The sequence below is a fragment of the Tenrec ecaudatus genome, chromosome 10 (assembly GCF_050624435.1).
Source record: "Tenrec ecaudatus isolate mTenEca1 chromosome 10, mTenEca1.hap1, whole genome shotgun sequence".
In the NCBI taxonomy this organism is placed as follows: domain Eukaryota; kingdom Metazoa; phylum Chordata; class Mammalia; order Afrosoricida; family Tenrecidae; genus Tenrec; species Tenrec ecaudatus.
The window spans coordinates 7489383-7502429 of record NC_134539.1 but is presented as its reverse complement, the minus strand read 5'-3'; the positions used below and the strand labels follow the sequence as shown (position 1 = coordinate 7502429).

General features: G+C 43.6%; 1 protein-coding gene across 4 annotated transcripts in view; it reads left to right on the top strand.

Annotated features, from left to right (window-relative positions):
- BRD10 (bromodomain containing 10) overlaps nucleotides 1-12814 on the top strand; it is a 77476-nt gene extending 64662 nt beyond the window's left edge. For 3 of the 4 annotated variants that reach the window (XM_075559898.1, XM_075559897.1, XM_075559896.1), the window contains 3 exons: nucleotides 4907-5022; nucleotides 7253-7440; nucleotides 8572-12814. In XM_075559898.1, the coding sequence (XP_075416013.1) occupies nucleotides 4907-5022; nucleotides 7253-7440; nucleotides 8572-12209 (3942 nt within the window). In that variant the 3' untranslated portion in view covers nucleotides 12210-12814. Of the gene's footprint in view, nucleotides 1-205; nucleotides 336-4906; nucleotides 5023-7252; nucleotides 7441-8571 lie in introns of those variants that run through there. The other variant, XM_075559899.1, reaches the window with a different exon arrangement.
- The last annotated feature ends 233 nt before the right edge of the window (nucleotides 12815-13047 follow it).

The following is a 13047-nucleotide window of genomic DNA, read 5'->3' as shown; positions in this document are numbered from 1 at the left end:
AGCCTGCTCTTTCATCCCAAAGGTGTGTTCACCTCTAACATGGTGCTTCACAATTTAAAGAAACCATTCTCTCTACTTGGTCGTCTTTTCTTCTTCCTAAGACTGTTGATGCCTATTTTCTTCGGATAAAATACAGCAATGCCCCCGTTGATGAGGCGTGGAATACGTTAGGAATTCATTTCTCTTCCTCTTTCCTTCCTTTCAGGTGTCCACTGTCCCCAGCATCCGCTGCTTGCCAGCTCCCTCTCCGTGCAGCTCCCACCCAGCACTATGCTGGTGCTGCCATACCCATGCCCGCTCACTGCGGCAGAACGGAGCTGCTCTGTAGTTGTAAGGTAAGCACCCCTCCCCACTTATCTCACACACAAGAGAAACATAGCTTTCCTTTGACAATATTGTGTAGTTTTGTAAGTTTTTTGTTTTATTTTGTTTTGAGTTTCCCTTCCCTTCTGATCGATCACTCCAGGATACTAATGTATCACACCAAACTCAAAAACTTATAAAACTGCATAATATAACAAAGGGCTAACGGCCGGAGACCAACTCCTTTTTTGTGGTGATTTCTGGGGGGTTATAAAACCTTCCGTGTCTGGCAGCTGGGGCATCTTGTGAGGGAGCTGGCAATCTGCAGCTGCTGTGGACACTGGATGAGGAAGCAATGAGAGGTAAGCATCAGATTGAGACTGCTTGTATGCCTTTTGGTTCCTTGGATGTTAGGAATCTGTGCTTGATTTTGTATTAAGCTGTATAGTAGATGCATAAAAGAAAATTTTTACTTTTTTTTTAATGGCCGATTGTCAGTAAATGTTTGAATTATTAAATTCACACTGTACCCAGAGATTATCTAAGAACATAGTTTTGTTTTTTAGGGATTTAATACATATATTCCATATTTCACTCATGTCAAGTAGAATTGTAAAATTGCTGCCACAATCAATTTCCAACCATTCTTTTTCTACATGGACTCCTTGATAAGAATATAGTTTTTAATCTCTCATAACAGATGAGAATTCTGCTATTGAAAACAGTTCATTTATTCCCCCTGTTCACGTACCTTTGATATCAAGTAAAGTCAGAGCTAAATCTGTATGTTTCAAGCTTATTAAATATCTTTTTATAGTGCTAGTGATAGCACCGTTCAACACATGACCTTTGGCTAATCCGTCTCCCCGGCGATTAGCATAGACTCGCTGACCTCGAGCTTTTCTCATCTGACATTTCAGTTCCCGTGTCCCTTTGATCCCATGTCATCTGCTTTGTTTGTTTTCTAATCTACTGCTTAAAAGCGGTAGTAAAATATAAATGTTTTCAAATTGACCTAAAAATTAGCGTCGCTGTAGTTTTAATTGCTGATAGTAGTTAGATTAGATCATTTCAGAGATGATTAATTCTTAATTAGAGAAGTGCCTGTATTTAAAAACACTGCCATGTGCCCACTATAGACCATGTGTTTCTTCTTTAGGAAGAACTGGTATGAGGGTGTAGCAGGAAGGGAGTGGACGTTAGCATACAGGAGACCTAGGCTTCTAGTCCAAAGTCTACATCACTTTCTAAGAATTGCCATGGGTGACTTTAGGCCATTTCCTTTCATAAACGTGGATCCTGAAAGAAGAAGCATGATCACTGTTCTTGAGGTTTTCCCTTATTTCTGTACATTAATAAGCTGCTCAGCTTAGTCAACGCCTGTTTTAAAGTTCAGTCGGTATTTATTAGATTTTGAATTTCACCCAAGTTAAGGGAAGTTTTTATCATATCACAGATTTAAAAATGTAAAATGTTTTGCTCTGAGACCAGTAATAAGTAAAAAGTAGCATGTTAGGATTTTGATTCCACTTGAATTGCAAGCATCATGTTTTGACCACAGACGAGAGGATGAGGTGAAACCAGCAGTGTGCATTCCTCTCCGGCCGTCAGGTGGCTAAAATTAAGTAGTCCTCGGGCAGTGTTTCTCAACTCCTTTGAAACCTTTGCCCCTTTTGATAGATGTGAAAACAAGAAATGCAATGCACCCCGTGGCCCTTTTTTGAGGTCATTGCTCTGTGCTTTCATTAGTTTACATTACTACAGTGATGGACTTTGTGGTTTGTTTTCCAGGTGCAAAAGGATTAAGTATGCAATTTAAACTTGTAAATGAAAATACCCTACCACTACCACTGCCCTAAGTGGAGGATACTATATATACTCCTCATGTATAAGCCAAGTTTTCCAGCATATTTTAATGAAGTTTTCATGGTAAAATTAGGTCCCTTGGCTGATATTCAAGTCACCTTATACTCAAGTACATATGGTTCTTATTGTAAAGAAAGGGCACAACCCAGAGAAGACATGGAAAGTTAGGCGACCCTAGGCATTTTCAGCCTGGTAAGTGGGTAAGGCAGTTATAGGGAAGTTAGAAATCTAGTTTTCTGATTTATGTTTAAGGTCCCTTCCTTGTACATAGTTGGCTTGTTCTGAAGTTAAACCTTTTTTTTTACTCAAAATTCCACTGTAATAATGTATTACAGAGACAAACACAGCTGACAAATGTCTCAGAACTACACAGCCGTTCGTTCCTCTGCTCCTCACCCACCCACTCCCCAGGCCTCTGTCCCATCAGCCTGAGCCAGACTGCAGTCTCACTGCCTGGCCTTCTCAGGAACTGCCTCTTTGCCTTTCAGGGCATTCCAGGTGCCTGGTGCGCCCTAGTCTTAGCACACTACCCCTGAACTCTCCTGCCAAGAGGATGGCCTCCCTCCTGCTTTCATTACACCTTCCCTCTTCCTGCTCCCTTGAGCTTAAGGGACATTCACTGCTGTGCTTACCGTGCATTTCGTACTGAGTCAGAGAAAATGTGCTGCTTACACAAGTATCTCCTTTGTATTTAAACAAAACTCTACTTCCTTTAAAGAACTTAGGGTGGCACTGGGCTAGGCATTGGGCTGCTAACACAAGAGGGGCAGTTCACCCACCAGCCATCATGCGGGAAAGAGGAGGCTGTGTGCTCCCACAAAATGTACAGGCACAGAGGCCCTCCCTCCGCAGGGGCGCGCTCTGCCCGAGTGTACTCGGTCACTAAGGGTTAGTTTGTGAGTGTTTTATACTCTCTGTCTATCTGGCTTTTTGTCTTCCTCAGTTTGTTGTTTACCGTAAAAGAAGGTTATTCTTACTTGGTTTTACTATTAGCTTAATAATTTTGTGTTCATGGGTAACAATATACAATCTTTACAACATTTTCTTTGAATAAAGTAAACTTCTGAGGTATAACTAGTTACATTTGGTCCTGCATGAACCTTCAGAAAACACTTAACAAGAAGTAAGCCTTGTCTGGGGTAGGATCGTATATGAAATAAAATATCATTTTCTGAAATTTCCCTCATAAAACTGAGTTGTCTTAGCAAGAAGACACGGGTGCAGCCAGCGTGTGTGTCACATTCATTACACGCACACGCATGTAGGAAGCCCCGTCTTCCTGTGCTTCTTCCTAGTAAAGCTTCCCTCCCAAAATGGGAATCCGAGAGCTGGGAAAGCACCTGAACATTGTGTAGTTTAAAGCAGGGCTGACAAACTGGCAGCCGCGGTGCATGCATCATATTTTGTGGCCCACGATGCTCTGAAATAAAATGTAACGAGGGAATTGTGTGTACGGTATCACCTCGATCTTCCCTACGCACTATTTGCTTCATCACAATTTTTTCTATTTTCATTTTATTTCAGAACATCGCGGGCCACAAAAAAATTACCTCAGGGGCCACATGTGGCCCACGGGCTGCCAGTTTGACACCCCTGATTTAAAGCATAGAGTGTTTTATTTTCTATCCTAAAACTAAACTAATAGGCACATCAGTTTACATGGGACTAAAATGCCCAAGACCGAAATGAGAAGCTTTTTGTAAGTAAAGTTGTTCAGATGTTTGGCCTCCTGTTTGTTCTAGGTGGTGCCATCTCTCTGACTTGGCAGTCACCGGGGGATGAAGCCTTACCGTAATTCATGTTAACTGTGGTTCGTCACTCGTGCCTGTTTGTGTCTTGTGTTAGAAGGAAATGAGTAATTGTGTGCCCTAAGAATTACACCTCAAACTGTTACAGAAAGAAAGGAAAACAGCAAGTGTTGTTACCCAAAGTAGTAAGGTGTGGGGTGGGGGGGCTAGGCACACTACCATTGGGGTGACAGAAGGTTGGCTACTCAGAGAGATACCGTACTGTTCCTGTAGACTTAATACCTACAGTAGCCAGCTAATTGTGGGTGTGCTACTGAGGTGTGCCTGTACTAGAGGTCCTTGGAACCTGTGTGCGTGTGAACCAGTTCTTAAGAGCTTGGAGCACAGAATCCAGTGGACCTGGACTCAAGTCCCAAGGCTTTTACACAAGTTATCAATCTTAGCATACCATAACAGTATTAACAGTGACGACGGGCGGGGTTGCTTTCCTGTGCTGAGCATTTTTAAAATAAAGTAATTGTAAATTTTCCTAAGGAAGTTATATTTCTTAAGAAGACCGCTTTTGGATTTGATTATAAATCTAGTTTTTTTCTTCTTTTTCTTATTCTCACTCTTCAATATATTACAAAGACTTTACAGAAGCAAGTGATACCACATTCATTGTTAATGAATACTTATGAGTTTATATAAATGTATATGTACCACTACCTGTACTTAATAAATGACTTACCAAAACATTTTATAGTTGGTCTAATTTTGAGACTTAAGAAAAAGTTATTTTTTAAGAAAAAAACGGTCTTTCAGAGAGCACCTTTAGACTTGAGAATCTTTACCTTACATTGAATAAGAGTTATTACAGGATTCCACAACCTTCAGAAGAAGAAATGCATATTTGATGATTGATGCTTATATTTTATTTTACTCTCAGCATGAGGATGGACATTTTTACAGAGTTCAGTCTAAGGGATGCATTTTGAATTCTGTTTCAGGGGAAGTGGTACCACCGGAGGCAGGCTGTGAAAGAACTGCACAGCACATTGATCCGCCTCTTAAATGAGCTGCTGCCATGGGAACCAAAACTAATGAAGGCCTTTCAAAGAAACAGGTAATCCTCACTTAGAACCTGCCCGACTTTGGTTTTGTTTCTTGATGTGTGATTGGTGGAAGATGTCCTGGGATCTGGCCGTGGTAGTCCAGTCATCTCTAATTCAGACTTTTTTGAGCACCCACTGTGTGCCCACCCTGAGAAAGCACTGTTGGGACTTGTATTGTGACCGAGGAAAGACAAACTCAGTTGTGCGCTGGGGTAGGTGCTGCGGAGAAAATGTACAGACTGTTTTGCACAGGGTGAGGCCATGTAAGGTTTTGTAGGGTCTGGGAGTGGCTTCCCTGACGGTCCCTCAGATAGAAGTGGGAGCTCTGTGGACGTAAGATGCAGGAGCCCGGACAGGCAAGTGTTTAATGCTAAGAGCAGATGTCAACAAGGAAGCGGGTCCAGTGAGATCACGAAGGGAGTAAGGAGGAGCCAGATAAGAGACTGGAGTCAGAAGGTAGGGGACAAGGAAGCTTATCGGGTCAGTCCTTTCCTGAAGCATGGAGACTGCGTGAGCCCCTAAAATTAGTGCCCTGAGATCCTCTTTACCCCATACACCAAAAATAGTCTCTGGTGCCGTTTAAAACCAAACAGTACGTATTTACCAGTACCAACATCTACTCATCCTCAGAGATACTTGGGAAGCCAGTGTCCTGTAATAGTCAAATGTATGGAGAGATGTTTTCATCTCATTGTTTATCCGCAAGCATTGATATTTGCACTAATGGTTCAGAAACAATGGTGGGTAAAACTGCTAGCAACTCGCCACAAATCAAGATAGTACCTATCCCAGTAGTTAAGTAAATTCTCTTGTGCTTTGGCTACTTTACAGACTCATGGAAATAGTTCTTTTTTCTTAGTCTTTTGGTACAGTGGAGACCTGAGCCATATCTGATCTCTGGATTGCTTGTAATGGTTCTTCCAGAGTCTACAGATTTGGCAAAGTTTTCCTTCAAGTCTTAATTACTGTTTTTAAAGGTATTTAAATGATTTTTTTCCCTTTTGGCCATATTTTTGTCAGTTCCTACAGGTAACTGCCTTCTTATTAAATGTGTAATCATTTCTCGTTGTTTATTGTTTTTTTGCCCACCCCTCAAAAATGACTGACTGTAATATTTTTCAAGCCATTGAATTACATGGTATGTGTGAATTACTATATAGCACTAAAAGTTTATGTATCATGAAAATAAATAAATAAAACCAAGCAGTAGTTTAGCTTACCTAGTGGAAACATCTGGCACCAAAGCTTAGATAGGAACCTCGGGGGGGGGGGGGGGGGTGAGTTTATCACAGAGGAGTCCAAACAGCCCAGAAAAGGAGGTGGTTCAACATCAGTGAATTATCCTCATAGAAACCATTGAATTGATCAATGCTTTGTTGTACAGATCCTCAGTAACAACAACAAGAGACACACTCTTTAAAAATCAATATAGATAATTTGAAGTTAGTCATTTTGAATTTTAATAAATATATATTTCTGGTGAGACCCAAAGGTTTATGCATCATTATTCTCAAAAGTAAATGATCGGTGGGTTGGTTGGTTGGTTGATGACTTATCTGTAACATGGTAAAAAATTATAATAGATATTGCTTACAACTCGTTTAATTTTTTTTAATGGCTTATAAAAAGGAGCCTTGAAGGCATAGTGGATTACCCATTGGGTTGCTAACCACAAGGTCAGCAGTTTGAATCTGCCAGCTGCTCTTCGAGAGAACGATGAAGCTTTTTACTCCTAGAAAGATTTGCAGTCTCAGAAGCCCACAGAGCAATCTACTCTGCAGCAGAGTTGCTGTGAGTCAGAATCGACTGATGGCAGGGAGTTTGGTTTGAGGATACAGAATTTTAATACTATTCTAAACATTTTTATGTCAATACAGACTTAATAGACAATATTTCAATATATACCCACTCCTCTAAGTTCCGGAGACCAAGATAGTATTTGGAAATCCATATACTGCAAAATGGAAAGTGTCCAGGTCAGAACCATCCACGTGGACACATCCTGACCCTCACAGCCTGTGGTCTCGCACCTCGGCATCTGTAAGGGCAAACTTGCAGCATTCATGCTTAAAATCGTTGGAGAAATAGATTTCTTCACTCTTGTCCAAAGCGTAAAATGTCAGATAATGAGATAGTCACTAAGTGAGAAGTAGGAGTGGAGGTAAAATGTTGAAAGTTAGAATAGTTTCCAAGAGTTTTAATACATGTGTATTGTTTGTTTTATTGGGTGTTTTATTTCAGGAGCCGCCTAAAGAAAGATTACGATGATTTCAGAAGACAGCCTGATCATGATAAATTTACCAGAGAACTGTGGACTAGTGAGGAAGGTGAAGGAGACCCTGGAAAAGATTCTCCTCCAGTCGAAATCACCAAGTCTACAGACTCGACAGACCCTCTTGATCTCCTGGAGAAAGAACATCTTGACTTAGGTAGGGATTTTAGCATTGTTAGTCAATATCAAAAGAACAGAGAAAAGTTTTACCTTGTGTTGTGGAGGTAAAGGATAATCTAGTTAATGAAGTGTGTGTCTGGGGCGATGCGGTGTGTCTCCTGCGCCGTCATTGTTTCTTCTAGTTGTTTCTGACAAGAGACACATGACTGCTCTTCTAGACCTCACATCCTGGAAGCCTCCTTTCGCTTCTTCATGTTATTCTGTCTGGAACCTATTTCTAACATTTGCTTTAAAGGAAACTTGACAAGTCCCTAATGCTGTGAATTTTGAGGGACTGCATTGTTCTGCCTTTTAATAAGGAATGTCTGAGATCGATGGCCTAACAAGACCAGAGTAAACAGATTATTAGGATAATAAGGATTTATTTGTACTTCACTTCAAATCATCGGCCTGTATTATTTTATAAACCCAGGTAACCTTCTTTGGTTGTAAGAGGTTAATATTAAAGTCTGTGTTTAGAAATGTTTGAAGGGGCTTCACAAAGTCTGGGGAGCTTTTTCCATTGTCATTTCATTACCATTTTCCCATGAACTTTTCGGAAGGCCCCTCGTACTATACTATTGTGTTTCACATCTTTGATGAATTGACAACAAAAAGCTTCTCACCAACCCTGTTTGACCAGATAGGAACATACATTTTTACCCATTAGGATAACTATACAAAGAAGAGGACTCTGTGCCTTTTTCATTTTATAAGAGGGTAATAGAGAGCCTCTGTCTTCTATGTGTGGTTTTTCTCTCGGGGGCGGGGGGGCAGAGAAAGCTAGATTCCTTTCCAGATAGCCATTCTGAGCCCTGATTGCTGCCTTGACCTCTTTAAAAGACTTTTTAAGATTTTCTTTAGTACTTACAGTGACCACAGAGTTAGCAGAATTGGACCAAAAATTGATTTCTCATTAATAATAGATTGGTTATGAGATCAGAACTACCAGGGCAAAGGTCACCTTGTTTGTGTCTCTGTGTTGCTGAGACATGAGCCTCAGCCGAGGGTGAATTTCTTAATCACTAGCACAAAGATTGACCTTGTTGTTTTATAATTGATTGGTCTTACTGTTGCTATCGTACTTGATGTTGTGTATAACCAGAAAGTATGTTTTTATAATTTGCAGATGATACAAAATTGTCTGAAGTCAATTTTCCTATGGGTAGAAGCAAGCTCTTGAAAAAGGAGTTGCCATCAAAAGATACACTGAAGACACTGCCGAAAACCGTGAAACGCCCATCCAAACAAGGGGGTTATCTGGACGGTGGCACGAAAGAGCTTTCCCCGAGGAAGAGAGCCAAGTTAAGCACAAACGAGACTGCCGTTGTGAGTTCAGGAGAAGAGGTTCCGGCTGAGTGTGTAAATGACTCAAAGCCACCAGAGCCATCCCTGCCTGAGTCACTTGCCTCAGTGGACCCAATAGCAGTGTCTACTCTCCAAAAAGGGACCAAACCGATTCAGGCCTTGCTTGCAAAGAATATTGGGAACAAAGTGACCTTAACAAACCAGCTGCCTCCTTCCATGGGGAGAAGTGCTCCCGCTGTGGAAAAGCCTGTGCTCTCTCCTCCCGAAGCCAGTCCCGTGAAGCCAGCATCAACCTGCCAGACCAGTCCAAAGGGCCCTTTACAGATGGTCTACAAGATGCCCTGTGGCCAGTGGCTGCCCATAGATCTCCACAACAGCTCAGTCAAGATTCAGGTGCAGCCTGTGGTGGACCCCAAGACGGGAGAAAAAGTCATGCAGCAGGTTCTCATCCTGCCCAAGAATTTTCTGATTCAGCACAAGGAAGGAAAAGCAGCTGCAAAAGAAATGCCCCCACTTCCGCCGAAGGGCGCAGAGCCGCTTTGTGTGTCGCCTCTGCCACAGGCAGCAAACGCAAACCCTGGTCTAGCGCCCATTCTTGTCAGCTCCCCAGGCCCTGTGCCTCCCCACCTACCTAGTGCCATCTTCAACAAGACGGTGGCTCCTTTGTCACATATGAGCAGTGCTAGGCCTCAGCCTTTGCCACCCATCACCTCCGTAAGTACCTTAGCAGTGCCACCAGGTAAACCCAGCCAGAGTGAGGCTGGAAAACCCAGGAATGCTGTTCCCGCAGCCACCGCCTCCCAGCCTGTTGCCTCACCCACCGTTTCCTCGGCTGCTCAGCCCCCACTATCAGCACTGACACAAAGTAGGTCTACAAGCCCGGGAAGTTCCCTCAACTGTTTTGCACAAGCTGCTGATTCCTCTGAAGCAAAGCAAGAACTGAAGACTGTGTGTATCCGAGATTCACAGTCCATTCTTGTGAGGACTCGAGGTGGGAACACTGGTGTCGTCAAAGTCCAGACCAACCCAGATCAGAACTCGCCCAACAGTCTCTCTTCAGGCTCCGTCTTCACTTTTGCTCCTCAGCTTCAGGCATTTCTAGTGCCAAAATCAACGACTTCATCCTCCTGTACGTTTTCACCAGTAGCCGGAACAACTGCGACTTCTAGCCTCCCACCCTTTGGCCAGACAGCAACTTCTGTTTCCATTCCAACTGGCTTTAATCCATCTGTAGGGAAAAATCTCAAACTTACATTAGGCCAGCCTCCTGCCAGTGGTAATTTGGGCCATTTGATAGATAAGACATCACCCATATCCTCTTCTCCTTTGAAGTCCTCTGTGTCTTCTAGCCCTCTACCACTACCACCAAACAGCTCGGTTAGCGTAATTAGCATAGCAACGGGAAATTGTGGACAAACCAATAGAAGTGTTTTTCATACTCCTAATAAGCCTCACCAGGGAGATCTTACCCCCAAAAGTGACCCTGTTACACACTCTGAAGCATCAGCTGCCATAAATGGCGACATGGGCATCGGGGCTCCAGCTCCGAAGCTTATGCGGATGTCCGCTCCCTCCAGTCTTTCTCCAAGCAGCGGAGGTGCAATCCCTGTGCCATCTGCCCTGACATCCACAGGTGTGTCTACCCAGAAGCTAGTGTTTATCAACCCTCCGGTTCCCGGTGGCACCTCCGCCCCAACTCTTGTTGCAGAACCACTCAAACAGACTCTTCCTCCTCCCTTGACTAGAACGTATGGTAAGACCCCCGAGATTGTGCTCATTCCCTCGACAGTGGGCACCCCCATCAAAGTAAGTCCGTCACCAGCTGTGTCTCAGATCAAAGATGTGAAGATTGGACTGAACATAGGTCAAGCGATTGTAAATACGCCAGGCAGTGTGCCCGCTGCCGTAACATCACTTAACATATTGCAGAATGTCACCCCCAAAGGAGAAGACAAAAGCAGCAAGAGCTCTGCGTTGACCTTGTCAACAAGCAGTAATTCTGGTCCAGGAAGCTCCTCCACTCTTGTCAACCAGAATCTCACTCCTGTCAATGAGTCCATGGGGTCTGCAGCGAGAGCAGTCAGCGTGTTTTCAGTCACGGGACCAAATGTACCTCTGGGTTCTCTCTCAGTGACCTCAACCAGCGCATCTGTTGGGACACTGCCTCCAGTTTTGGTCAGTGGCAATGATACCTCTTCAAGAATGTTGCCTCTCCTGTCCAATAGACTTTGTACATCGAATCTCGGCAGCACGGTGGCTATCTCAACTGTGAAAACAGGGCATCTTGCATCTTCAGTTCTGATTTCAGCTACACAACCAACAGTGTCTCCTCAGTGTTTACCGTCAGCTCTGCAGATCCCAGTCACAGTTGCCTTGCCCACGCCTGTGAGCACCTCTCCAGCCCTGCTCAGCACCGCTCCTCAGCTGGTGGTACCTCCAGGAGCCACCCAGGCAGGAGCTCTCTCTAAGAGGCAACCCTGGACTTCAGTCCACTTTCAGTCTCCAGGGATTCCAGCAACAATGCCAACACATGGCCACACAAACAAACCTCACACCGAGCTGCCGTCCCTTTCACCCAGCCCAGCTAAACTCGTTAATATCTCCAACCTGACCCCTCTGCCAAGCCAGCAGATGTCTCCCGCTTCAGTCAAATCAACTCCTACTTACAATTCTGCTGTTGGGGGCTCTGCCATTCCCACTCCCATGGCACCATCCATTCTCAGCAGTCTGCCAGGGGCCCAGTTCAGCGAACCTTGTATTCAGCAAAAAATTGTCATTAACACCAGTACTCCTTTGGCACCTGGGACTCAGATCATGATTAATGGAACCCGGTTTATCGTTCCACCCCAAGGTCTAGGGGTTGGCAGCCACATGCTGCTTATATCTGCTAACTCAAAATACGGACCTCCCTTAATTCTCAACAGTGGCCAAGGCATTCCGCCTCCCCCTGTAGACAACCCTGTCCAGAAGATCACACTAGCATCCAACCACGCTCCAGGTGGCCCCCTGACAAAGCTTGCTCTGAAAAGCTCTACAAAAATTGTCAACTCTCTTGGGAATGCAAGTTCTCTCCCCACGGTCCACACAACCCCGCAGGTGGTGAGCACCACCGCCAAAGGATCTGTCCCACCTCCAGCACCAACAGCCCCCCTGACTTCAGTGATTAAGTCTCCTCCGACAACTCTTCTGGCGAAAACATCTCTGGTCTCTGCGATTTGCTCCAGTAATCCTCCACTGCCAAGTAGCACTTCAGTATTTCATCTAGACACATCGGTCAAGAAGTTGCTGGTCAGCCCAGAGGGAGCTATCTTGAATACCATAAATACTCCAGCCTCTAAGGTGTCTCCACTGTCCCCGCCTCTCCCCCACATGGTTGTATCTGCCAGTCGAAGCCCAGCCTCTGTCTTCCCCACATTTCAGTCGACTGGTTTGAAGAAGCCCGACACAGCTGCATCTTGAATTTAGACAAAACGAGCCAGTTTTTAACTAATGGGGCATTGTTTTGACTCCCAGAAGAATTTTAACTGTTTATTATACTGTTGGAAACATATTCTACATAGTTGTGGGGGTTTTATCCTTTTTTTTTTTAAAAGTATCTCTTATTCGCTTGCAACAGGTTTTGTTTGCTTGGGGAGGGGGATCTGTTCCATTTCCCTTGGTGGGATGAGTATGTTTGCAGAAGTGGTTTACTAGATAGTCAGGAGTGGGCCAAAGTCTCATTTGACTCTAGTAAGCGCACCTTTTTACACACTCGCATCTACCTGTTTCTTCTTGAATTTAGATGATTGCTGCAAATCTACTCTCTGGTGTTGTGTGTCATTGGTGAAATCTTATTTTTGTTTCTGTAAAAATATACATATATATATATTTATGCATTTGTGAAAATGCAATCCATGGTGTAAAATTGTACATACCCCTAAATCCCTAACAACCTGTACTAAACTATATGTACAAAGAACTATCCTGTCTTATTTATGTTTTGTTTACATAATGTATAGTTTTTTAAGTATTTTAGTAATTTTGGACCAGTGAACTGTTAGCCACCATGCAGAAGAATCTGCATGTAATAAACTGAGTTGCTGTATGCCTTTGTTTGAATGCCATTTTTAAGGTGTGTGCTTTGCCTGTGGATAGAATGCATGGGATAAATGAAGATGGGCCCTTTACTGAGAAAACCGAGGCTGGGAAATTTGGATTAAGAAGCGTGAGCACTTGTACAGGGTGTTAGAAATTTCAGACTTGCCTTTCCTCACAGAACCTACTTCTCTCCTGGGGTTAAGAGGTATGTTCCAGGTCA